At 44.5% G+C, this 27,533-nt stretch overlaps 1 protein-coding gene across 3 annotated transcripts in view; it reads left to right on the top strand.

The window, feature by feature from the left end:
* Window positions 1-27,533, top strand: part of nup214 (nucleoporin 214) — a 120,674-nt gene that overhangs the window by 27,952 nt on the left and 65,189 nt on the right. The window contains exons 13-23 of one of the 3 annotated variants that reach the window (XM_072565949.1): window positions 528-616; window positions 1,138-1,202; window positions 4,177-4,272; window positions 5,702-5,851; window positions 7,195-7,353; window positions 13,197-13,300; window positions 15,483-15,662; window positions 17,667-17,752; window positions 19,825-19,908; window positions 22,959-23,183; window positions 26,389-26,517. In XM_072565949.1, coding sequence (XP_072422050.1) covers window positions 528-616; window positions 1,138-1,202; window positions 4,177-4,272; window positions 5,702-5,851; window positions 7,195-7,353; window positions 13,197-13,300; window positions 15,483-15,662; window positions 17,667-17,752; window positions 19,825-19,908; window positions 22,959-23,183; window positions 26,389-26,517 — 1,367 coding nt within the window. Of the gene's footprint in view, window positions 1-503; window positions 617-1,137; window positions 1,203-4,176; window positions 4,273-5,701; window positions 5,852-7,194; window positions 7,354-13,196; window positions 13,301-15,482; window positions 15,663-17,666; window positions 17,753-19,824; window positions 19,909-22,958; window positions 23,184-26,388; window positions 26,518-27,533 lie in introns of all 3 variants that reach the window. The other 2 variants (XM_072565948.1, XM_072565950.1) reach the window with 2 other exon arrangements.

The following is a 27,533-nucleotide window of genomic DNA, read 5'->3' as shown; positions in this document are numbered from 1 at the left end:
TCCTATCCTGTCAGCTTCTAAAACTAACTTAAATACCTCTGTTTTTTTTTTTATTTAACTCAGATAGTATTTAGACACAGCTTCTGCCATTTGGCGCACATCATTTGAAGGCATTGGAGTTTTAGCTGGACTGTCGAACAGACACGTTGGGGTGGGTGCATATCCTTACTTCCTTTACATTGCTGCAGGGGGGGTGACCCTTAAACTGTCTGACCAAAACATAACCATCCTTACAGTTATAATTCACTTTGTGTGAATGCTATCTGACTCACTGAGGTTATTTCTTGTCCCAGCACGTCATTTCAGTGTTTGTGCTGAACTGGCTCTCGCGAAGCTGAACGTGTTGAGTGAAGAGTCCGTTAGGGAGCGTGGCACAGGTTTGCGGCAGGTGTGGACTGGATGGGCTGAATGGTTTGTGCCCGTTCAGTGGTTTGATGTTTTATGGGCGCTGGTTACTTCTCGAAGCTCTTTGGATGTTTTTGACTGCCTGTTTTGCTCAGCAGTGATGGGATTGCCCTGCTTTCTAGGTTCTTGGGGAGTGAATCATCCAGTGAGACTGAGTGGCAGCAACAGATGCAGCAGCTGCTGCCCTCTGCAGCACAAGGTCCACCCCCAGGTACTGCAACGGGAAAGGTGACTTGATCAGAAATGTGCTCTTATCCTTTTGGACATCCCATCTTATTTCTTTAATATTCCTGGTGACAGGAACAGTTTCCGTTTCCAGTGCACTCTGCTGTGTTTCCCTGCCAATATCACTTTGCTGTCTTTGCCCTTGGCTCAACACTTGCCCTCCTATTTGCAAATCCTTTTCTCTTTTGGACTGCCTCACATCAATTGCACACTCTTCCTCTATTCCCTCTCCCCGAGCATTGTCTCCTTGCTATGCCTCCGCCCACCATACCATCCCACCACTCCCCGTCCCTCTCACCGCCGCTCCCCCGTCCCCTTCGCCGCCGCTCCCCCGTCCCCCTCACCGCCTGCACGGTGAGACTGGATTGTGGTGGTTGGGCTGGGGCAGAGGTTGGTTGTGGTGGTTGGGTGGGGGGTGAGTAGTAGTTCATGGCAGGGGGATGGATGAAAATACAAAGCATGTCAAAAGCTGTGATAGCAGATCATTTTCTTTCTTTGTCCCTACAGGCAGTATTCGAAGTGTGTTGGGTGCTACTGCCAGCTTTCCTGTTTCCAAGACATGTCCGACTCAGGTAAGGGTGAGAGTGTGATGGCCCACTCTGTAACTGAATCACCGTGTGTAATGAACAGGTTAGGGTGTGAGTGTGATGGCCCACCGTGTAACTGAATCACTGTGTGTAATGAACAGGTTAGGGTGTGAGTGTGATGGCTCACCGTGTAACTGAATCACTGTGTAATGTACAGGTTAGGGTGTGAGTGTGATGGCCCACTGTGTAACTGAACCACCGTGTGTAATGAACAGGTTAGGGTGTGAGTGTGATGGCTCACCGTGTAACTGAATCACCGTGTGTAATGTACAGGTTAGGGTGTGAGTGTGATGGCTCACCGTGTAACTGAATCACTGTGTGTAATGAACAGGTTAGGGTGTGAGTGTGATGGCCCACTGTGTAACTGAATCACTGTGTGTAATGAACAGGTTAGGGTGTGAGTGTGATGGCCCACTGTGTAACTGAACCACCGTGTGTAATGAACAGGTTAGGGTGTGAGTGTGATGGCTCACTGTGTAACTGAATCACTGTGTGTAATGAACAGGTTAGGGTGTGAGTGTGATGGCCCACTGTGTGTAATGAACAGGTTAGGGTGTGAGTGTGATGGCCCACTGTGTAACTGAATCACTGTGTGTAATGAACAGGTTAGGGTGTGAGTGTGATGGCCCACTGTGTAACTGAATCACCGTGTGTAATGAACAGGTTAGGGTGTGAGTGTGATGGCCCACTGTGTAACTGAACCACCGTGTGTAATGAACAGGTTAGGGTGTGAGTGTGATGGCCCACTGTGTAACTGAATCACCGTGTGTAATGAACAGGTTAGGGTGTGAGTGTGATGGCCCACTGTGTAACTGAACAACCGTGTGTAATGAACAGGTTAGGGTGTGAGAGTGATGGCCCACTGTGTAACTGAACCACCGTGTGTAATGAACAGGTTAGGGTGTGAGAGTGATGGCCCACTGTGTAACTGAACAACCGTGTGTAATGAACAGGTTAGGGTGTGAGTGTGATGGCTCACCGTGTAACTGAACTACCGTGTGTAATGTACAGGTTAGGGTGTGAGTGTGATGGCTCACCGTGTAACCGAATCACTGTGTGTAATGAACAGGTTAGGGTGTGAGTGTGATGGCCCACTGTGTAACTGAATCACTGTGTGTAATGAACAGGTTAGGGTGTGAGTGTGATGGCCCACCGTGTAACTGAATCACCGTGTGTAATGAACAGGTTAGGGTGTGAGTGTGATGGCTCACCGTGTAACTGAATCACTGTGTGTAATGAACAGGTTAGGGTGTGAGTGTGATGGCCCACTGTGTAACTTAATCACCGTGTGTAATGAACAGGTTAGGGTGTGAGTGTGATGGCCCACTGTGTAACTTAATCACCGTGTGTAATGAACAGGTTAGGGTGTGAGTGTGATGGCTCACCATGTAACTGAATCACCGTGTGTAATGAACAGGTTAGGGTGTGAGTGTGATGGCCCACTGTGTAACCGAATCACTGTGTGTAATGAACAGGTTAGGGTGTGAGTGTGATGGCTCACTGTGTAACTGAATCACTGTGTGTAATGAACAGGTTAGGGTGTGAGTGTGATGGCCCACTGTGTAACTGAATCACTGTGTAATGAACAGGTTAGGGTGTGAGTGTGATGGCCCACCGTGTAACTGAATCACCGTGTGTAATGAACAGGTTAGGGTGTGAGTGTGATGGCTCACTGTGTAACTGAATCACTGTGTGTAATGAACAGGTTAGGGTGTGAGTGTGATGGCTCACTGTGTAACTGAATCACCGTGTGTAATGAACAGGTTAGGCTGTGAGTGTGATGGCCCACTGTGTAACTGAATCACCGTGTGTCATGAACAGCAACAAAGAGCAACTTTTTAGCTTGCTCTAGCGAAAGCTGCTTCAAACGAAGCTGAGGTTTTGACTCATTCACCTCGATACTCGTCAAGGTGAAAGGAACCTGTATTCTCTGAGTGTTGCCGTTGCAGTGAGAGATTCCCCGACAAAACCATCTTTCCCCACCTCATCCTTGGGGTTGTCCTGTCATTTTTACAAAAGATGGTAGAATATTGGCAATCATGAATTCTCTCAGTGTTTTTCCCCTTATTTTTTGTCTGCGTGATGAGATTACCAGGTTGGGTGGGATGATGGTCCGGAGGAGTTCGTGCCCGGTCCTTAGACCGTAAGACATCGACGTTGAAGTAAGGCTCTTCGGCCCATCGAGTCCATTCCACCATTTAATCATGGCTGATGGGCATTTCAACTCCAGTTCCCCACACTCTCCCAATTGTCCTGATGCTGCATGTGTCAGATGGTGGTCTTCTCCTGCTCACTGACTTGGAATGTGGCAAGAAGCAATGCCTCGTCTTATTCCATTGGCAAAGAACTAGTGCTTATACTCAGTAATGCATTCCAAACCAGATGGTGGGTCGAGTGCAAGTCTGGATGCATGTCATTATCATCATCGGCAGGCCCTCACAGAGGAAGATGACTCTTTCCCCCCCCCCCCCCCCCCCCCCCCCCCCCCCCCCCCTCCACCTCCTCAGTGGGAGTCTGTAGGCGGCTGTACAGACCGATGCAGCTACCGCGGGCACGGTTATACTTGGGGCAGGTGGTGGTCACGGGAAGGGGGTGGGTGGGCTGTTGGTGTGGTAGCACGCTCCTTGCGCTGTTTTCTCCTGGGTTCCATTTTTTTCCTGATAACAGTCTCGAGGTGCTCGATAGCTTCCTGGATGGTGCTCCTCCGCTCAGGATGGTCTTGGGTCAGTGATTCCCAGGTGTCTGTGGGAATGTTGCACTTTACCTGGAGTGAAGCCTGGAGGGTACCTAACCGTCAACCCATTGTGCTGACAATCCTTTTCTTGTATGTTCAAGGTACATGCTGAATTCTGTCCATGTGTCTATCCTTGACCTTAACATAGAAAGTACCATCATATTAACGCCAGTTTAAATACCTTGCAGGAGTGTTGCTACACATCGCTTTGTCTTTTCTCTTCAGAGCTCTGCCTCCTTAGAACTGTCCGTGTCTGATTTGGAGAAACAGCTGAAACAGCATCCTGTCCTGGATCCTGTCATGATGGGAATCATGGAGGAGGTGAGAGCAGCGAGTGGGGGGAATCTCTGATCAAATCCACTCTCTGTCAGGAGCAGAGGCCCCTTGTCGGTTGACATTTCAGCATCAGTCCACTCGGTCCTCCACCTGCCCTCTGTTTTGTGTTTGGCCTCCGTGTCGATCGGCTGCAGAAAGGCCACTTCCCAGCCATTGGATGAACTCACTGCAGGGACGGTGTTGTTGAAATGCAAAGCTATATAGCTGGCTCAAAGAACCTGTTTTCCTCCCAGTGCTCCTTAAGGTCGAGCAGTCGCTGGTTTGACAGCACCTCAGTTGTAAACTTTGCATCCTAATTTTTAAATCTCTGCATGACCCTTGTGAACTCTGTAACCTTCCTGTATGTTTCAGCATTCAGAAATCGCTACACTCCGAAAATCGTGACCCCCTACGTGACCATTGACTTCATTTCTCTACCTTTGGAGGCTGTGCCTTCAGATTCCTGGGCCCTAAACTCTGAAATTCCATTCCTGTATTTGGTTACATCCCTCTCCTCCGCTACGGTCCTGTAAAAGGACTGGACTTTTGATCACCTGTCCTAATACCGTTTTTTTGTAGGTCACTGTCAGATTTTGTTGCAACGTGCTTTGAGAGGTGGTATTTTGCCAGGTTGAAAAGTGCTGTAGAAATACAAGTTGCTGTTTGGTATTGCAATGAACTGTTGTGGTGTCAGTGTAAGATTGAGCTAACATTACATAGCTTGCTCAATATGGATCCTCCAGCAGTGTGGAATGCCTTACTACTGGACATCCAAGAGTGTGGTACTCCCTGAGTACTGTCTCTTCAGTGGAATGATGCACCCTCAGTACTGTCCATCTGACAATGCGGTTTGAGCCTGTGGCATGTGATTGTTAGCCACTGAAACAGAGCCGATACCATGTATTTTTATTCAGTTAGTGGCCTGGCAGGAACTGATCTCCGAGAAGTGCAGACTCTTGCAGCCAATGTGGTTTTCCACTGGCAGGCTGCACAGCCTGGTTACCTGATTGAGTGGCTGTAAGGGCTGGCAGTGGAAGAGGTGGGGCTCTCATCAGTGCCCTGATCGATCCTGAGCCTTCATTATCGAAACAGAACACCCGCTCACTATCCCAGCGTGTGTGTGTGATCTTCCTTCTGCAAACTGCTACAATCCAGTAGCTTAGTAGCTGGGAAAACAGTTACTGAAACATTGCTGAGCTCTCCCGTGAGCTACAAAAGGAACTTTACCAAGAACTTGATGAAAGAGGTGGTGTTTAAGGAGGAGAAAGTGCATTGGGTAAGGAATTACAGAGCTTCAGTCCCAGGCAGCTGTAGGTACAGCCTTCCCTGGAGGGAAATATTCCACTTCATTAGGTTGCCCAGGGGCGTGGAGGGTTTGATCTGTTTTTGCTGGCCATCAGTGTATTTCTGCTAATGTGCCATACCTTTGGCACAGATCTCTCTCTTTCAGAAGGAGCTTGATGATTTGAAGGCCCGCACGGCACGCTCGAACTTTGAGGTTGGCAGCGCCAAGGAGATGACCCACCTGCGGTATGATGCCCAGTCACTGCACACCTTCCTGTTGGAGGTCAAGGAGATAACAGAGGCAAGTGGCGAGCTGAGGTCAATGTGTAATTCATCAACAAAGAGAAGGGGACAACCAGAACTAGCATCTTTCCAGTGTGAGACTGAACAATTGAGGGAAGAATAACCCCACAAATGTAGTAAAGCCCCCACCATTACACTTCTGGTGGGCAATAACCGTATTTCATTACCATAGATACTAATTACAAAGGCTGCTCTTCCAGTATAGATACTCAATCACTATTCTTGGAAGCCCACTCATATCTTTGCACCTCATCAAAATGCAATCACTGTAATTACTTTCGACAAAGTCAATAATGTTTTGGTTACTGGAAATCTGAACCAAGCACAAATGTTGGAAACACTCCTAAGATCAGACTGCTTTCAAGGAGAGAAACATGTTTAACCTTTTCAGGTTGGTGACCTTGCATTAGAATCGATCTTTCCTCTGCCTTTTCAGAGTTTTTTCATGACTTTCTTTCTTTTATTTCAGACTCGCAACTGCTGTTGTGTTTTGCCTTTATATTAGTCCTAAACTTGGCAAAGTGGTCAGAAGTCATGTGTCCAGGGGCTCCAAAAACTCGTGATTTACAAATAAACCTGTTGGGACTATAACCTGGTGTCATGTGACTTCTGACCTTGTCCACCCAAGTTCACCTCCACATCATGGCAAAATAGGCCTGAGATTGGTGCCAGAATTACTCAGAATATGCAAGACATATAGGCCATTCTGTCAATACTGTTTTGTCTCCGTACCAGTCTCCTCCTCCTACAACTCAGCTTTTCACCATATTTCTCTACTTCCTTTTCTCTCATGCATTCATCTATGATTTTATAAACCTCTCCCTCAACCTCCAATGCTGTCCTTTTTTTACAGTGGAGAGCGGAACTCTGCAAAGTCTGATTCTGGATTAGTGGTGCTGGAAGAGCACAGCAGTTCAGGCAGCATCCAAGGAGCTTCGAAATTGACGTTTCGGGCAAAAGTCTCAGTTACCTCTGCAAAGTCTGAGCTGAGCAGTTTGGAAGGCAGTAACTTTGGAGTGGGCAGAAGCTCTGATCTTCCTAATGAGATGGGGGTGGGGGCTGTGTTGCAGAGGAGCCCTAGATCAAGTGGTCCACAAGACTTCTGGCTTCAGAACTGACCCTGACTCAGAATTCCTTCCTCAGATTGGTTGGAGAGAGAGCATAGTTTGATGCTCCTCTTGTTCCCTATTGTCTATGCAGTTGTTTGTTTATTGTGGAATGCCACTTGAGGACATATGGTAGTAAAGGAATCTGTTTATGAGGAGAATTCTCGGAGTTGATGTTGACCTTTACGCTGTTGTGTTTGATTGTATTTTTTTGGCATCTTCCCCATCCCATTAGACTCTACATGAAGAAATCGGCATTCTGAAGACGATGATGCTGGAAGGATTTGCCGCTGTGGAAGATGCAACTACACATAATGAGCGAAACATGGACAAGAATTACCTTCAGCTCCTACGTCGAAAGCCCCTCAGCCCAAAGAACGAAGCCCAACTGAAGGTTCGTAGCTGATGTGTGCCGATGACCTCCGATAATCGGATTATAATGAGCCCTTTGAGGTAAAGCTGACCGTGAGCTAAACTGCTGGTCTTTGCTTTGGTTCAACCTACAACTCTGAGTTTCTTCTCATCAGTTGGGCTGATTGAGTTGTAGCAGGGAAGAGAGCATTCACAACTTGACAAAAGACCAGAGGGAATATGTTTTTCTTAGTGTAGCAAGTTATGATTTGTGCTTAAAAGGACCAAGAGAGCAGATTTAGTAGTAATAGGAAGCTGGATCTGGCATAGCATTATTTAAAATGCATAGCAGAGAATAGACAGGCTCCTGGCCAGTATATGTTTGTGTGTTAGCTTCACTGGATTCTCTTGTATTTTTCTTTTCCTAACTCAATTGACCTAAATATCCCTTTCTCTCCGTCACGTGTTTACCTATCATTCATCTTAAATACATCTTTACCAAAGGTTATTCTGACATAACCCCATTTTTATACCTTGGAATTTGTGTGACTGGTGAAAAGGTGAGAGCATCCAGGAGTTATGGTGGGGGTAGGGTGTTTGTGGTGTTGTTGATGGGGTGAGGAGAGCCCTTTAGTCGGATGTACGTTCCCCGTCTCTCCCTCCATATACCAACCTCTGCCCCCATGCCTCACCCTTTTCAAACAGCAGGAGTTGGGTCTCAGTGAACAGTTGATTAGGCCCTTCCCTCCAGTAGCAAAAAAAAAGATTCTTGTGTTTTGTTTTAAAGTTATCTGTGACCTCTTTGTGTTTCTGACCAAAATGTACAGCCCAGCGTTGAACTGTGTTGAAATTCATTTGACAATAATGAACATCCTCTTGTAATTTCCAGCACTGTTCAGTATTGACTCCGTCCCAATTAGGTGTTGTCTGCAAGTTTCGAAATTGTCTCTGACTGTAAAGTCTAGATTGATGAGAGAAATTGTGAACACTTGCCACAACACTAATTCTTGTGGGACCCAACTTCCTATTTTCTGCAATTCTGAATCATTACTGGATGCTCCAGTCCCTGCTTTCTGTCTTGGAGCTAGCTCGCAATGCATCCTGCCAATTGTCGCCAAACTCTGTAGTCCCTGAGCTTACAATTGTGGTACCATATTGAATGCCTGGAAATGTCAGTCTGTTACATTGACGCATTACTCTTGTCTACTCTGTTGCCTGTTCAAAGAATGTAATGTAGGTCAAGCAATCCTTTCCCGTTGAAACCGGTGCTGGATGTTCATGTTTCTCGTCCGACTGTTTTTCTGTTTTCTTCATTAGCAGGAATTCTGTCATCTTTCCCTCACTGATGTTGAGTTGTGACTGGTTTATATTTTGTGGATAGCTTCAACCTCCCTTCTTACATATTGGTGTCATGTTACCAATTCCGCACCCTCTTGACACTACACTCTTTTCCGTTCAATTATTAAATATGTACAGTAGGGCCTCTGCTATCAATCATATAGATTATTTGTAAGTGTTCAGAAGTGTTCTGTGCAGACTATACTCTTATTAAGTTTGATTATCAAATGCTTTAGTTAATTTGATGGATATAGGTTTGCTCGCTGAACTGAAAGGTTTGTTATCAGACGTTTCGTGGTGGCTTGTCGCAATAATGTTCTAATGCAGCTTCGTTTGTGGGTGTTGGGATGATTGCTTCTGTAGTTGAATATTTGGCCCCACGTGTTGTTTTCCTGTAGACACTGCTTTGAAGTTCCCCATTGGCTGTTCGCTCTGAAAACAAACCTTCCAGCTCAGCGAGCAAACCAACATCCAGGACCTCAACCTGAGCTACAAATCTTCTCCAAATTCGCTTGTTAATTTTATTTTTCAATGCACTGGGAGTGAGAATAATGGGAAGAATCCTTCAAAGAGTTGGCACAGGCATAATGGTCCAAAAGGCACTCTTCTGGATTGTACATTTCACTCCGTGTAGTACATTTCTTCAGAGATTTACTTGTTCTCTTGGGTGTATCCAAACTCCACTCTGAGATTCAGCATCCAGAGCCCAGACTAAATAATTGTTTGTCCATCTGCAAACCACCAGCAAGGTTCATCCTGAATTGAAGGCACTTGAAATGAAGCTGTAAATTTCTCCCCAAGGCCCCAACTTCCCTGCCCAGCATCCCGAGCTGTTGTATCGCTGAGATGAGATACAGCGGAATGGCAGGAGGCTCGTGTAGAACATAGAGTCATAGAGATGTACAGCATGGAAACAGACCTTTCAGACCAACCCGTCCATGCCGACCAGATATCCCAACCCAATCTAGTCCCACTTGCCAGCACCCGGCCCATATCCCTCCAAACCCTTCCCGTTCGTATACCCATCCAAATGCCTCTTAAATGTTGCAATTGTATCAGCCTCCACCACATCCTCTGGCAGCTCATTCCATACACGTACCACCCTCTGCATGAAAAAGTTGCCCCTTAGGTCTCTTTTATATCTTTCCCCTCTCACCCTAAACCTATGCCCTCTAGTTCTGGACTCCCTGACCCCAGGGAAAAGACTTTGTCTATTTATTCTATCCATGCCCCTCATGATTTTATAAACCTCTATAAGGTCACCCCTCAGCCACCGACGCTCCAGGGAAAACAGCCCCAGCCTGTTCAGCCTCTCCCTATAGCTCAAATCCTCCAAACCTGGCAACATCCTTGTAAATCTTTTCTGAACCCTTTCAAGTTTCACAACATCTTTCTGATAGGAAGGAGACCATGACGATGAGCGTGCACCAAATGGCCAATTTCTGTCCTCAGTCTGAGTACTGCTTTGTGGTTCGATGCTCAGATTTAGTTGCTATCTTGCTGCTACAATTGGCTAAATGCTGAACTGATGCCTCCCTGCGACAATGGGAAGTATTACCTTGTGGAGAGCTTTGCACTTTGTGATGGTGAGTGTACGAACGATTTAGTGTCTCTGCGCTAAATCAGTGAAAGCCCAGAGTTGCTCATTCAGGAAAGGAGTGCTTAAAATAATTAGACTTTGAAGTCTTATCCCAGACAAGGGATATAGTTTAGATGCATATATTAAGTCAATTTGAAACTTGCAGTATAATTTGATACTACTGAGAGCCTACTGTCTGCAAACTAGCTGCAGGTATTAAATTCATTTATGGTTGGGCCAGCATTTATTACCCATCGATAATTGCCCTTGAGAAGGTCGGGGTGGGCTGCTTTCTTGAACTACTGCAGTTCATTTGATGTAGTTAAACCCTCAATACTATTAGGAGGGGTATTCCAGGATTTGATCCACTGATGCTGAGTATTGGCAATAAATTTCCAAGTCAGGATGGTGAGTGGATTATAGGGATTAATCTTCCATGTGTCTGCTGCCTGTCGATCCCAGGGTAGTGTCTGTGGGTTTTGAAGGCACTAAGTAGTCTTGGTGAAGCCCTTCTGCTCTGCCTTGTTAATACTGAGCAGCTGTGGTCAAGCGATTGAATGTTTTTCGATTCCATTCAGGACAAAGTAGCCAAACGTGTAGGCTGCCGTGAGTGTGGTGCTGGAAAAGCACAGCAGGTCAGGCAGCATCCGAGGAGCAGGACAATCAACATTTCAGGCAAAAGTCCTTCATCAGGAAGGACTTATACCCGTAATGTCGATTCTCCTGTTCCTCACACGCTGCCTGATCTGCTGTGCTTTTCCAGCACCACACTCTCGACTCTGATCTCCAGCATCTGCAGTCCTCACTTTCTCCAAACATGTAGGCTGCTTTGTCTTGGGTGATGTCAACCTTCTTGAAGTTTTTTGTGCTACAAGTGGAGAATGTTCATTCATGCTCCTAAATTACATCTTGTAGATGGTGGACAGACTTTGGAGAGTCAGGAAGTGAGTAACTTCTTGCAGGATTCTGGGTCTATGACCCGCTCTTGTAGTGACTGTGTTTATGTAGTGAGTCCAGTTGAGTGTCTAGTCAATGGTAAACCACCAGGATGTTGATAATAGGGGATTCATTGATGGTCATCCCATTGAATGTCAAGGGGTGATGGTTAGGTTCTCTATCATTGGAGAGTGTTATTGTCTGGCACTTGTGTGACACAGAAGTTACTTGCCACTTGTCAGCCTAAACCTAGATATTGTCCAGACCTTGCTGCTCGGAAACAATTCACCCACGACTCCTTATACCCTGATCTGGAGTCAATATGTAACTTGTGATATTACAAAGCCGTACCTCTTGCCATCAGACCTTGGCTCTGTCATACACTGTGGCAGGGTCTCTTGTCCACCACCAGCAGGGCCTGTTTGTCACAGTAACGTACACATAGCATGTTCCTCCTTGTCTTGTCCCCTCAGCACACAGTTGGTATGAAGTGTGCAGTCCTAGCTGATCAGGATGGTGGGCAAGTCTGATCCGGAATGAAACTTGGCTTGATGGATCGCACCTATAATTTTTGCAGTTGTTAATATGGTGATGAGTCACTGAAACATATTCACATGAGGCTGCAGATGGTCTTTAAAAATGTGAGTTTATTAAACAAAAGAAAAAAAAACCCAACTTGAAAATTTGTACCGAACTCTCTTGGCTTAGAAGGTCCACAGTGTAGAAGCTACTTCTGATGTGATTAGTTCCTCAACGGAACTATATGGAAAACCTTGATTTTTTTTTCCCTCTCCCCTCGTAAGAGAACTGGACCCTTCTGAACTCTGGCTGCTCCTGAACTAAAATAGAATACACCTAGGAACAGGCAGTGTAACCCAATTGATGGATATTTGCTCACAAGCCTCCTTTCACCTTGTTCGTTTTGTGTTGTTCCATCGTGATGTTCCCTAGTTTCCCTTAAATGCCACTAAGCTATCTGCCTCAAATATTGTTGTAGCATTTCATATTTTCTTCACTGTCTGGGTAAAGGCATTTCCTTGAATTCTCTGTTGCCTATTTCATATTTATAACCCCAGTTTCCACAAGTGGAAGCATCTTCTTCAAAACTACTTTGTCAAACCCCTTTGTAATCTTTTAGATCTCTATCAGGTCATCACTCCATAATCTGTCCAGACTAAAGAACCCAGCCAGTTCAATCTTTCATAATTGGAATCACCCTTTTTGCACGTTTGTTAGGGTTTTGATATCCCTTTTATAATATGGAGCTCAGCGCTATGCATAGTGTTGTAATGTGGTCTGATGAGTGTTGATCATATTTCTGGTTTTCAGTTCTGTCTCTTTAGAAATATACCCCAGTGTTGTGTTTGCTTTGCTGGGGGTGTCATTATGTACCTGGTTTATTCTGAATACATGCCTGCATCATGATAATTTATTCAATCACCTAGCATTTCTCCCCCCATGAACCTGCACCTACTGTTCAAGCATTCTCCATTTGCAGTTACCAGTTTCTTTGGAGCTTGTTTCCATTGTTTAAGATGGTGCTTTCCAGGTTTCATGAAGATATTTCTCCTCAGTCCCTCGTTAGTTAGTTTGCTGCATATTTTAAACCTGTGTGATCTGAAATACCAGATGAAATAATTTCTGCAAATCTGATCATTCGAAGTTAGTCACCATTGAGAACTACTCTGCTAAATCTCCCCAAAACCTTCTCTGCGTGAAAGAACACAATCCCATTTCTCTAACTTCCGTCCATAACCTGGTAAACCATCCAGGTGGACCCTCAAGAGTTTTGGCATCCTTCCCAAATTATGAAGAGAACTTGCTCTTTTGTCAAAGTTGTGCAGTTGTTGGTCTTTTCCATTTTAGTTTTGAAGAAAGGTCACTGTAGCTGCTTTCTCTTTCCACAGATGCTGCCAGGCCTGCTGAGTTTCTCCAGCAATTTCTGTTGTTTCTTTTCAATTTATTATTGCGCAGTGTATTTATTTGTTCAGGGTAAGACAAGTAAATAATGGTGGGTTGCTTTCGTTTTGCAGGAAATTCGCCAACTGCATCAGTACGTGAAGTTTGCCGTGCAGGACGTGAATGATGTGTTGGATATGGAATGGGAGCAATACCAGGAAAAGAACAAGAAGCACAAGTGAGTGGTTCTCAGTGCAGAGTTTGGAGATGTGCCTTTGGGGATTTAGAACACTGTGCCAGTCATGACTCAGTGCACAATGAGCTCGTTCGGATTCAGGTCTGCATTCCAGTAACTGCAGCACAGATACCTAGACTGAAGGGAGAAATGCACCTTTAGAAGTGTAGTCTTAACAAAGTGGAGTCAAACCGAGTTAGATGTTCCCACAGCCTCTTGTTTGAAAAAAAGCAAGGGAGTTCTCAACCCTCAACCAAGATCACTGTAAAACCGCAGCGCGTTATTAGAATGTTTGCTGGCATGCGGCAGATTATCCCAGTGCCATTATACATAGGATTCTGTCAGCATAGGTGTGGATATCTGACCCCGCAGTGTTCTGCTTTTAGCTGCAGGTTCCCCCTTAGCCACTGAAGTGAATGTGAAACTACACAAGCAATATTGCAGTGGATGCTAGAGATCTGAAGCAAAAATAGGATACACTAGAAATATTCATCGGGTCAGGCAGCATTTTTAGAGAGAACCAGAGTTAATATTTCAGGCCAAGAATGTTTCATTAGAACCGGGGCTATGAAAGTACTTGTGTATGGTACTATTAGGAGGTATAAGGAGAAACAGGGCACTCAGCCTGTCAGGTGCTGGTGTTCAATGCTTACTTCTTTCCAGGCCTCGTTTTATCCTGTCAGTGTATTCTCTTCCTTTCTTTCCTGTGGTCTTCCCAGAAAGTGAAAAAGTTATCTCGACTCTAAACCTTCCTCCCAACTTCTAGATCTCTATCAGGTGACCATCACCAGAACATAAGAACAAGGAGCAGGAGTAGACCGTCTGGCCCTTCAAGCCTGCTCTCCCATTCAATAAGATCATGGCTGATCTTTTTGTGGACTCAGCTCCATTAACCCACCCTCTCATCACTCTTAATTCCTTTACAGTTCAAAAGACATCCATCTTAACTTTGAAAACGTTTACTGAAGTCACGTCAACTACTTCCCTGGGCAGGGAATTGCACAGATTCACAACCCTCTGGGTGAAGAAGTTCCTTCTCAGTTCAGTCCTAAATCTGCTCCCCCTAATTTTGAGGCTATGTCTTTCTGTCCTAGTTTCACCTGCCAATGGAAACATCCTCTCTGTCTATCTTATCTATTACTTTCATAATTTTATGCTTCTGTAAAAACATTCTTCTCAACTCCAAATGAATATAATCCCAGTGTACTGAGTCTCTCCTCATAAGCCAACCCCCTTAACTCCGGAATCAACCTAGTGAACCACCTCTGCACCCCCTCCAGTGCCAGTACATCCTTTCTCAAGTAAGGAAACCAAAACTGCACACAGTAATCTAGGTGTGGCCTCACCAGTACTCTATACAACTGCAATATAAGCTCTCGGCTTTTAAACTCAATCCTTTTAGCAAGGACAAAGTTCCATTTGCCTTCCTAATTACCTGTTGTACCTGCAGACCAACCCTCTGTGATTCATGCACAAGGACACCCAGGTCCCTCTGCAGAGCAGCCTGCTGCAATTTCTTACCATTCAAGTCATAATCCTTTTTACTGTTACTCCTTCCTAAATAGATGACTTCACATTTATTAACGTTGTAGTCCATCTGCCAGACTTTTGCCCACTCACTCAATGTATCTTTGTTCCTCTGCAAAGTTTCACAGTCCTCTGCACACTTTGCTCTGCCACTCATCTTCAGTGTCATCTGCAAACTTTGACACACTACACACCGTCCCCAACTCCAAAGCATCCATATAAATTGCGGTCCCAACAGTGATCCCTGAAGCACACCACTAGTTTCAGATTGCCAACCAGAATAGCACTCATTTACCTCCACTCCCTGCCTCCTGTTAGTCAGCCAATCCTCCATCCATGCTAGTACTTTATCTGTGACATGACGCATCTTTATCTTCTGCATCTTTTTCTGGAGAAAAGTGCTGTAGCCTGTTCAGTCTTTCTTGATAATGATCAACCCTTAGTTCTCGCCTAGTATGTGTGGGTCTCTCTCACACCTTTTGCTGTGCCTCCGTATCCTTTTAATTTAAGGAAGATGGAACATCACGCCACGTGTGGAGTGTCTGAAGTTGAACAAACAGCTATGATTTTAGCTTTCATATGTCTGTCGTGTGAAGAGAAGTGGAGTGTTTTATCTTCACTTGATTTTAGTTACAAAGTCTCTACTGTTTCATTCCAGACACTTACTTCTACCAGAGAGGGAAGTGTTGTTCAACGCTTTGGCGAGTCATCATGAGATCATTACCCAGCAGGATAAGAAGATTAATGAACTGATTGACAGCCTGCAGAACCTCCGTATTTATAACCAGACCTCCAAGTGGTGTGTGCCCAATGAAAAGTGTCTGCTCAGTGATCGTTGGTAGGTTTTACGCATCCTACTCAGCACATTAGCTACAACAGTCTCTGTTCCTAATCAAACATCAGATCCTGTGCAGTAGGTTCACCGAATTGGCCCAGACTGAGAGGACTGCAAAAGTGGGACCTCAGTGCAGAGACGTGAGCGCCATGAGTGCCAGTACTGACGGAGTTCTGCTCTGTTGGAGGTGCCAACTGTTGGATGAGAGTTTATACTTCAGCCCTGTCTGTTCTCTCTGGGCACAAAGGATCCCATGGCACTCCATTAGAGAAGGAGCAGGGGGGATTTTCCCAGTTCCATGGCTGATATTTATCTGTCCTCTAACATCCCAAAAATTTGCTCTTTGTGGGAGCTTGCTGTGTTCAAATGGACACCTTCATTACTGACAGTACAGCAGTGGATAGTTCATAATGAGCAGTAAAAAATCTCTGAACCATTACTGAGGTACGAATTGTGCTTTACAAACACTACACTTAATGGTAAGGGAGTATTGCTGAACAAAGAGACCTTGGAGTGCAGGTTCGTTGCTCTGAAAGTGGAGTGGTAGGTAGATAGGATAGTGAAGAAGGCGTTTGGTATGCTTTCCTTTATTGGTCAGAGTATTGAGTACAGGAGTTGGGAGGTCATGTTGCGGCTGTACAGGACATGATTAGGCCACTGTTGGAATATTTCATGCAGTTCTGGTTTCCTTCCTATCAGAAGGATATTGTGAAACTTAAAAAGGTTCAGAAAAGATTTACAAAGATGTTGCCAGGGTTGGAGGGTTTGAGATAAGGGAGAGGCTGAACAGGCTGGGGCTGTTTTCCCTGGAGCGTCGGAGGCTGAGGGGTTGACCTTGTAGAAGTTTACAAAACTAAGAGGGGTATGAATAGGATAAACAGACAAAGTCTTTTCCCTGGGCTAGGTGAGTCCAGAACTAGAGGGCATAGGTTTTAGGGTAAGAGGGGAAAGATATAAAAGAGACCTAAGGAGCTGCCAGAGGATGTGGTGGAGGCTGGTACAATGACAACATTTAAGAGGCATTTGGATGGGTATATGAATCGGAAGGGTTTGGAGGGATATGGGCTGGGTGCTGGCAGGTGGGACTAGATTGGGTTGGGATATCTGGTCAGCATGGACAGGTTGGACTGAAGGGTCTGTTTCTGTGCTGTACATCTCTATGACTGTGACTCTGAGATTTTTAAAAACTTGCCCATCCATCTTCCAGGTCCCTGGTATGTTTCTGAAGTTTGTGTTGTCCAGAGTGTGCTGTATATTTATCTGGTGAGACTTGCTAACCAGATGAAGCAAGTAGCATAGGATGAAAGCAAACGTTTTTCACTTGCTTCTGAAAATTCGACCTTCTGTTATTTGTACTTGCTGTGCAGTATTAGTTGAGCAGTCTGCCAAGTGTTGACCTTATACTGTATCAGAATTGCTGTGTTTTTAAAATACCATTTTTATTAGCCCCCTACACAAGTTGTATAAATGCTAGCAATTTATCTTGTGCAAATGCCTACATGTCCTTAGGTAATAAAACAAATTGAATCAGAGCAGGAGATGGATTTTAGGTTTATTTTTGTAGGTGCAATGCTGATTAAGAGGAAACTGGTGGTGTCCTGGCACAGATCCAGCTCTCTCGGCTGTAGAGTTCGATAGATTTTGACCTTCCAATGAAGCTTGCTTCGTTGCCCCTTACATTTTGAATTAATGTGCTTCGTTTGATCTTCATTAAATGTTTGTTACCTGACAGTTGCCACAGTCATCGTGAGTCCTGTGATATTCCTCTGTAGGCAGCCTTGGTGGAAGGGCAAATCTTATCTGGCAGTATTTTAGATGTTGCAAAAAGTAACCACAAACTTACACTCGAACCTTTGCTAAGACACTAGCCAAATGCAGAAGGCTAAAATGTTTAATGGTCACTGTTTGGGCCAATTTAGTCAACACTAGCTCCAAAACAATCCTAAGTTATCCCCATACCTGATCAGCTTACCACATGCCATTTTGTGTCTGATTTCTTTTCTACAGCTGGGATACCGAGTTAGAGATGTTGCGCAATGTCCTGGTGAAGACTACCCTGGATGGAACACCAAAAGGGACTTCAGTTACTCCAGGTGAAACTTCACTGTTTCATGTCTGATTGATTCATGGGGAAAGGATCATTTGTTTGGTATGACCGTTAGAACACCGAACAGTACAGCACAGAAACGGGCCTTTCAGTCCATGTTGAACATGACACCAAATTAAACTAATCCCTTCTGCCTGCCCTTGATCCATATCCCTCCATTCCTTCCATATCCATGTGTTTATCTAAAAGCCCCTTAAATATCCTTTTCGTATCTGCCACCACCACCCCTGCAGTGTGTTCCACACTCCTGTCACTCTCTGTGTAAAAGACTTATCCCTCTCATCTCCTCTGAACTTTCCCCCTTTCACCTGAAATGCTTTCCCCTAGTATTAGACATTTCAACTCTGGGGGAAAGAAAGGTTCTGACTTTGAAAACCATCTGTTTAACCGTGTTAATCATCATGGTCTGCTTATTTCCCCAAGTTTGGAAATTGGAGAGCTGCCAACATTATAGGGTTGTAAAGATCAGTTATAGATCAGTCAGTGGTGGGGGAACATCTAGAAACAATTATTCACACTTGAATTAATAGCCACATGGAAAAACATGGATTGATTCAGCAGGATCTGCATGAATTTAAGGAAGATTGTTTCTAACTTGCTGGTGATGGGTCGGAGTGGAGAGATAAGGAGGATGGGCAGTTCAAGAGAGCAGTGCTGAGTTGGAGGGTTGGATCTGGGATATGGTGGGCGGAGGGGAGATGAGGAAACTGGTAAAATCGACATTAATGCCATGTGGTTAGAGGGTCCCAAGGAGAAGATGAGGTATTCTTCCTCCAGTTGTCGGGTGGTTGGGTGGCCAAGGGATTGGGTCTGTGTATCATACTGTTATTTTTCCTGATGGCTAACTTGAACTGAACTTGAGTGCACACCTCTTGGCTCAAATTTTCTTCTGATTTTGAGATTGCAGTTAGGTTTACATTCCTTACCTCTTGTGAAGAATTCAAAACACTCGTACCATTAGTTTATTCTGAAATGTGAATTTAAAACACACACATTCAGTGAGTGGATACAGCAGTTTCAAACGGCAAAACAAAGAACAGAAAATACTTGAGGGGGCAGTCAACATCTGTGGAGAGTGCAGATGAGTTTATGATGTATTTGTCGCTGTGTTGGAAGTAGAGGGTTGAATGTTGGCCAGTACCTGAAAGGAACATCCTGCACCTTAAATGATGCTGTCTGATCTCTACCCTCGACTTGGCTAGAGCTTGTTTTTCTAGTTGCTGTTTCCCAGGCCGCACAGATATAAATCTTTGAAGGTCTCAGAACAGGCCATTTCAAAGGCACACGGAATTCTTGACTTTTCTAAATAGATGCAGAGGAACATACAAACAAGGAAGTTTCTATAGCAGTGATTTATACGTCCCTGGTTAATTAACCAGCTAACATTGGAGAATTGTGTCCAATTCTGGAAACTACTCTTTTGGAAGGTTGTCAAGTTGTTGGAGGTGATGGAAAGGAGATTTTCCAGAATGGTACCAAGAATGAAGTCATTTAAGTGGAATAACTTGAATGGTTTATAAGTGATTATGGGGAGATTAAATTGAACAATCTTCAAAATTTTGAGGAGATTGGCCAGACTAAATAGGTAGAAACTGTTTCTGTTCAGTAGAAAGGCCGTAGCCAGAGGAGACAGATTTTCGCTAAAATTGCCAAAGGATTGATGAAATTTCCTTTTCCTGAGTTGTCATCCACGGTGCTATGTGTGAAGGGGTGGTGGAAGTACATTCAAGTGTAATTTTCAAAAGTGATTTGAATCCCTACTTCATGAGAAAAACGGATGCAGGGAAGAGCAGGGTAGTGGGACTAATTTGATAAAATTTTCAAAGAGCCAGCATAGGTGCAATGGACCAAATGGCTTTCCCCTGTAAGTGAATTTGTTTTGTCAGTTTGGGGCAGATCGTCAGCTATAATACTGAGTGGTGAGGCAAGCTCAGAGGACTGTCTAACATCTTTCCAGTTTGTTTCTCTGAAGGTGAGAATTCAGACTCTGCTCGTTGCAATGACTTGATAACATGAAGTGCCTTTTTTAATAGTGTGTCAATTTTCCTTGACCTTCAGGTAAACTATCTCCAGTGAAACAATCCCAGCTACGGAACTTCCTTTCCAAAAGACAGACTCCACCTGTGAGATCCACTGCACCAGGTAATAAGAAAATCCCTTTGGGAGGTGGCAGGAGAAATTGGGTGGCTGCAGTGGCTGGTTGTATCTCTAAGGGAAGTGGGAAGGGATTCGTTTACCTCTGATAACCCAGTGTAGCTAAAGAGAATTCTGTATTGATGCTGACCATCTCAATTGAGAAATGCGAATTAAAACTGTTCCCACGCCCCCTCATGTGTATACAAGTCACTTCGAGAGTCATACGGCATGGAAACAGACTCTTCGGCCCAACCCGTCCATGCCGACCAAATTTCCCAAACTAAATTAGTCCTGTTTGCCTGCACTTGGCATTTCTGTTCATGTTCCTGTCCAAATGTCTTTTAAATGTTGTAACTGTACCTGCATTTCCCACTTCCTCTGGCAGTTCATTCAACTTACAAGTTATCCCCTGCATGAAAGAGTTGCCCTTCAGGTCCCTTTTAAATCTTTCTCCTGGCATCTTAAAATTACGCTGTTCATTTTTGAACTCCCAGTTCTATGGAAAAGACCTTTGCTATTCACCTTATCTATACCCGTCATGATTTTATAAAACTATGTAAGGTCACTCCTCAACCTTCTAAACTCCAGTGAAAAAATGTCCCAGCTTATCCAAGCTCTCCTTATAACTCAAACCCTCCAGTCTTGGTAATATCCTTTTAAATCTTCTGTGCACTCTCTCCAATTTAATAGAATCCTTCCTGTAGCAGCTCAACTAGAATTGTATGCAGTACTCCAAAAGTGGCCTCACCAAAGTTCTGTACAACCGCAACATGATGTCCCAACTCCTAAATACAATGATCTGAGCAACGAAGGCAAGCATTTCAAATGCTGCCTTTACTACCCTGTCGACCTGTAATGCAGCTTTCAAAGAACTGTGTACCTGAACCCCAAGGTGTCTCTGTTCGGCAACACTATCCAGTGCCGTACCCTTATCTGTGTAAGTTCTGCCCTTGCTTGTCTTACCAACATGCAACATTTCACATTTATTAAAATTAACTACATCTGTCACTCCTCACTCATTGACCCAATTGATCCAGATCCCTTTGTAATCTTAGATAACATTCTTCACTATCGACTATATGACCAATTTTGGTGTCATCCATAAAATTAATAGCCATGCTTCCTAAATTCTCGTCCATGTCGTTCATATAAATGACAAGCAGCAGTGGGCCCAGCACTGATCCTGGTATGTTGACAAAAATGTGTGGTTACACATTTTGGACTGATCAAGGATAAATCTGGACACTTCCTATGTGCTGCAAAGGTCAAATGATGGATGTCCAAGGATGCACAGGTGTTTAAAATGTCACAAACAGGCTGCTGAAAATAATTAAGGGAATGAATTGAATGCTGGCCTTAAGGAGTGGAGTTAGGTTGCATTTGTACAAAACCCAGGTTCGACCTCACTGGGAGTACTGTGAGCAGATCTTCGCACTGTACCTCAGGAAGGATATATTGGCCTTGGAGGGAGTGCAACAAAGGCTTACAAGAATCATATCTGGACATCAGGGTAAAGTCGTGAGAAAAATTATACAAATTGGCCCTGTTTTCTGGAGAATTTAGAAGGTTAAAGGCTGATCTAATCAAATCTTCAAGTCTTTAACAGGAAAAGATAGGGTACGGATAAACTATTTTCACTGGTTGAGAATTCTAGAACTAGTTGGCATTGTTTGAAAATGCGGGCCAGGGTGGGAGAGATTTGAAACTCTCTTCCACAAACAGCAGTGAATGCTGGATGAGCTGTTAATTTTAAATTGAGACAGATAACACCTTTGTGTAACCAAAATTTAAGGTATGTGGGTCAAAGGCATATGGAGTTAGGTCACAGATCAGCCATGATCTGATTGAATGGTGGAACAGGCTCGAGGGGCTAAATGATCTTCTGCAGTTCCTGTGTTCTTGTGTCCGAAAAAGTGACAATCTTTAACCAGTTGGATTTATACCGATGACACCAACTTCAGGGCACTGCTCATTTTGGGCTCAAATAAGTTGTGGGTGTAGGTTTGCTCACCGAGCTGGAAGGTTCATTTCCAGACGTTTCGTCACCTTACTAGGTAACATCTTCAGTGGGCCTCCGGGCGAAGCACTGCTGATGATTCCTGCTTTCTATTTATATGTTTGGGTTTCTTTGGGTTGGTGATGTCATTTCCTGTTCTTTTTCTCAGGGGGGTGGTAGATGGGGTCTACCTCGATGTGTTAGTTGATAGATTTCTGGTTGGAATGTCATGCTTCTAGGAATTCTCTGTGTCTCTGTTTGGCTTGTCCTAGGATGGATGTGTTGTCCCAGTCAAAGTGGTGTCCTTCCTTATCCGTATGTGAGGATACTAGTGAGAGAGGGTCATGTCTTTTTGTGGCTAGTTGATGTTCTTGTACCCTGGTGGCTAGTTTTCAGCCTGTTTATCCAATGTAGTATTTGTTACAGTCCTTGCACGGTATTTTGTAAATGACATTAGTTTTGCTCATTGTCTGTGTAGGGTCTTTCAAGTTCATTAGCTGCTGTTTTAGTGTCTTGGTGGGTTTATGGGCTACCGTGATGCCAAGGGGTCTGAGTAGTCTGGCAGTCATTTCCGAGATGTCTGATGTAGGGGAGAGGGGCTAGGGTTTCTGGATGTGTTTTGTCTGCTTGTTTGGATTTGTTGCTGAGAAATTGGTGGACTGTGTTCATTGGGTACCCATTCTGTTTGAATACAGTGTATAGGTAAATAAGTTGTGTTTACTCAATAGGCCTCTCCTGATTAATCTCCAGTTACTCCCTTGTCTACTTTAATTTCGCCAAACCCTCTGTTGTGACCTGAGATTACAGTTTGTGATAAAATATTGACAGCACCTAATGTGAAGTAGAGGAAGAAAGAAATGGGTGACAAGTTCCTACACAAGAATACTCTTGCTGTACTGCAATGGCAGTGCTCACATTGGACTGCCCATTGCATGTACCGCAGCTTGCTGGTGGGTCTGTACTTTCAAATCAGTCTGTACTGTTTCTTAAAGAAAATATACCCTTGTTATTTGCTGTTGGGGGCGTAACCTGTGCGTTGTCCATTTATTTGCCCCTGCAGCTAATCTGTCCAGGTCAGCCTTTATATCACCAAAATGTTACGGAGAGTTGGAAGAGTCGAGTCTTAAGTCTACTTCGCTCCGCTTGGATTATGAAGGTCTTCAGGCCAAAGAGTTAAAACATGCTCCTGTCACCAGGCTGCCCTCCTTTCCACCATCGGCGATTACCGCGCAGTCAACTCCTTCTGGCAAAGGTCAGCCTCCAACTGGTCCCACTGCCACCACAAGTAAGTGTACGAAATATAAAACAAATACTGTCCCACCTTTGGTCTTCCACCAGTTCAAATTGCCTCTTAGCCAGTTGTTGTATTGTAATTCAGTGCTGTTTGTGGGGAAAAATAGGACAGGAACTTCCCACAGACAGCGAGCGAAATAAATGACCAAATAATGCCATTGTTGTGTGACATTGATTGAAGGATAAATATTGCCCAAAGAAAGAGAATTCCTGAATCTGCCCCACCACTCAAACTGATTGTGGCTAAAACTTACTGAGGTATATAAAAATCCTGAAGGGCATGGATTGGGTAAATAGACATGGTCTTTTCCCCGGGGTAGGGAACTCCAAAACTAGAAGGCGTAGGTTCAGGGTAGGAGGAAAAAGATTTAAAAGGGATCTAAGGGGCAACTTTTTCACACCGAGGGTGGTACGTGTATGCAATGAGGAAGTGGTGGAGGCTGGTACAATTACAACATTTAAAAGGCATCTGGATGGGTATATGAATAGGAAGGGTTTGGAGGGATATGGGTCAAATGCTGGCAAATGGGACTGGATTAATTTAGGATATCTTGTCGACATGGATGAGCTGGACTGAAGGGTCTGTTTCCGTACTCTAAAAGAGAAACTAAGGACTGGAGATCAGAGTTGAAAAGTGTTGCACTGGGAAATCACAGCAGGCCAGGCATCGTTCGAGTAACAGGATGAAGGGCTTATGCCCGAAACGTCGACTGTCCTGCTCTTCGGATGCTGCCTGACCTGCTGTGCTTTTCCAGCACCACACGTTTCACCTCTCTGGCTCTAAACCCTAGTTTGACCATCCTGGATTATTCCCTGTTCATGGAATGTTGATTATTTTGTTAAGGTACACAGGTGAAGGGCATTTTTTTGGGAGTGTAGGTTGGTCACTATAGAGCAGACATATAGTGCTGCGTTTTGTGAATAAGCCTATTCCAGAGGGACGTATTGGCGTCTAATTTCATAACTGTACTAATTGACTTGAGATGGATTTACATCCCCATAGTTTTGTAAGGTCATTGGTCTGAAATATTAACTTAATATTTTTCTTTCTGGAGCTAATACCTAACCTGCTTGAGTGTTTTTCACTTCATTTCTCCTTGAACGCAATAATCAATGTCAATCTTAATATCCTTACTGTCTGAGCACCTGCAGCTCTTTGGGAGAGAGAATCCCAGCCATTCCAAATAAAGACATTGATTCTGATATCCATCTTGTACAGCAACAGTGATGTCTAGGTTCTCCACCTGGGGAGACTGTCTCAGTATCAACAGTTCTCGTTATCTGACAGCCCTGAAGGTGTCTCGCCCATCTCCAGGGTAGCTCACGAAATGATGTTCATCCCTGTTTTCTGAAGTGTTGCAGTGATTTCATGAATTTGACAGATACCATACAACAAGATGCAGGTAGTTCACACTATTAAGGCTGTTCAGGAAACCTCAACTCTTGGAATTGGAGAACAAGCGTAATGCTAACGATCCCAAAGGAGATTACTGTTATTTAAAAGCTGAGGAGCTCAGGAACATCCATCAAAATACACTTTGACATAGGGACAGGAGCGAATAAACCACAACCAAGGAATCATCAACCAATGCTAATTCGTTTTTCAGCTCATTCCTTCTCTTCATGCCCTCCCTACTCAGCTTCGTCCAATTGAAAGGCAATGAATCACTTCCTTAGAGAAACAGTGGCAGTGCCCTCCCACAGCAATCAAGCTTTTGTCTTACTTAGGTAGACGGTGACTTCAAGCCATGGATAATTGATTCAAGAAGAACAAGTTAGTGGCAGTGAAAGCTCATTCATGCTGTCGTTACCATTCTTGCCGATTCCAGAGCTCCCCCTCACAGCCTCCAGTCTCTGTGATCTTCAGTTCTTCCAAATCTCTCTCTCTCATTTGCTAACTTGCTGGCCCCGTTGACTCATGGTTCCACCGAGCCTCAAATTGTAAATTCTCATTTAAGTGGCGGGTGGAGTATAATTCAGAAAAATGTCAGGTGCAGCATTTTGGGAAAGCAAATCCTAGCAGGACTTATACACTTAATGGTAAGGTCCCAGGGAGTGTTGCTGAACAAAGAGACCTTGGAGTGGAGGTTCATAGCTCCTTGAAAGGGGAGTCACCGGTAAATAGGATAGTGAAGAAGGCGTTTGGTATGCTTTCCTTTATCGGTCAGAGTATTGAGTACAGGAGTTGGGAGGTTATACTGCGGCTGTACAGGGCATTGGTTAGGCCACTGTTGGAATATTGCATGCAATTCTGGTCTCCTTCCTATTGGAAAGATGTTGTGAAACTTGAAAGGGTTCAGAAAAGATTTATAAGGATGTTGCCAGGGTTGGAGGATCTGAGCTACAGGGAGAGGCTGAACAGGCTGGGGCTGTTTTCCCTGGAGGGGTGACCTTATAGAGGTTTAGAAATTATGAGGGGCATGGGTAAGATAAATAGGCATCTCCTCCCTTTTCCCTGGAGTGGGGGAGTCCAGAACTAGAGGGCATAGGTTTAGGGTGAGAGGGGAAAGATATAAAAGAGACCTAAGGGGCAACGTTTTCATGTAGAGTGTGGTGAGCGTATAGAATGAGCTGCCAGAGGAAATGGTGGAGACTGGTACAATTACAGCATTTAAAAGGCATTTGGATGGGTATATGAATAGGAAGGGTTTGGAGGGATATGGGCCGGGTGCTGGCAGGTGGGACTAGATTAGGTTAGGATATCTGGTCAGCATGGACAGGTTGGGCCGAAGGGTCTGTTTCCGTGCTGTACATCTCTTTGACTCTATGTTCAAATCTGTTCATGTGCTCTTGCCTCCCTATATTTGCAATACCCTGCAGCCCTAAAACCATTAAAACCTGTGCATTCCTCCAATTCTAGCTTCTTGTATATCTGATTTCTTCCACACCTCTACTAGTGAGCTCTCTATCTATTGATCTCTCTCCTCCTTTTCCACATTCTTTAAGACCTACTTCTTTGACCAGACTTTTGGTCACTTGTTCTGATATCTCTTTATGCGGCTTGGTGCCACACTTTATTTGAGAGTGCTGCTGGGTAAAGCAGCTGGTGCCATTAAAGATGCTACATAAATGGAGTTGTTGTTGCAATATTGGAAGCTTTCGTAATTTGCACAGATGGCCTCTCAAAAGCTTGTTTTTTTGTTTTGCTCTTTATTTCCTCCCCCCTCCACCCCCCCCCCACCCGCCATGCTCATCAGTTCCAAAGCCAACAGGTAAGATGGTGAAACCTGGAGCACCAGCGGCTGAGAAGCCAGCCACCAGCCTTCCAGCTGCCCAAGCTGCTGCTCAGGCAGCCTTCCGGAGACAGATGACCAGTCAGGTGCCAGGTAACTAAGCCACTTGAGCGTAAGCTGCCTGTGATGGGATGGGGGGGGTGGGGGGGAAGCTGATGCTCACCTTGCTTTGGAGATTGGTCTTGTCTTTTAAGAAAAAAAAACCAAGTGGTAGATTCCAGGATGCAGTGTTCCAGAGATGCAGACTGTTGAATGAGACATTAAACCAAGATGCCACCTGCTGTCCCGTGTGGACTTAGAGATCCTTTGGCCATTATTCCGAAGAAGGGCAGGGAGCTTGCTGATGTTTGTTCCGAAATGAAGTATTTTTAAAGAACGCTGTAGCTGGCCGTTCTCCCATTTATTTGTGGGAGCCTGTCCCCACAAACTCACTGCCTTGTTTCACACTGTTATCAGAAGCACTTGATTGGGTGTAAAATGCTCTGAGATATCCTGTGGTCATGAATGCCACGAAACAAATTTGACTCCTTCTTAAATTTAGCGTTAGCTGTTGGGAGAGAATGGAGATCAAATGATGACCTAAGGATCCCAGCTCCACCTGACCTTCCAAAGATTTGTTCTGTTCCTTTTTCTTTCCATTTGTGTCCGGCAGTGACATGGGAGACATGAATGGGCACGAGGGTGCCCTCAGAATTGTGTTGTCCCACCATTGCATCTTGGCTTATTCATTTCATTTGCACGCAATTGAAGTGGTTGCTTCATGCAACTCTTTGAAGTTCCATCTCTTTAGCCAAACTAAAGCTGAAAAAAGACAAGGACGCGGCCAAACTACGTGAAAGTAGAAGTGGTCTTCAGTTAAGAAACATGATGAGGAAAAGGGAAAATGACTCCTAATGAAGACTTGAGGGCAATGACTTTGTTTGCTCACTATGCTACCAATCGCCTGAATTTGACCATAACCTGCTCCTCGAGATTGTGCAAGATTTTGTCCTTGAATGAGACACCACCTTACATGAAATATGAAAGATAGCACTGTCATTTGCCAATCTAAAGATGGTTAGCTTTGAAGCTGTTAGTTAAAAAAACTTCAGATTGGCAGAACGTGAGCT

This window comes from Chiloscyllium punctatum, chromosome 49 (assembly GCF_047496795.1).
Source record: "Chiloscyllium punctatum isolate Juve2018m chromosome 49, sChiPun1.3, whole genome shotgun sequence".
In the NCBI taxonomy this organism is placed as follows: Eukaryota; Metazoa; Chordata; class Chondrichthyes; order Orectolobiformes; family Hemiscylliidae; genus Chiloscyllium; species Chiloscyllium punctatum.
Note: the sequence above shows the minus strand (reverse complement) of the source record. Positions and strands in the feature narration are given on the sequence as shown.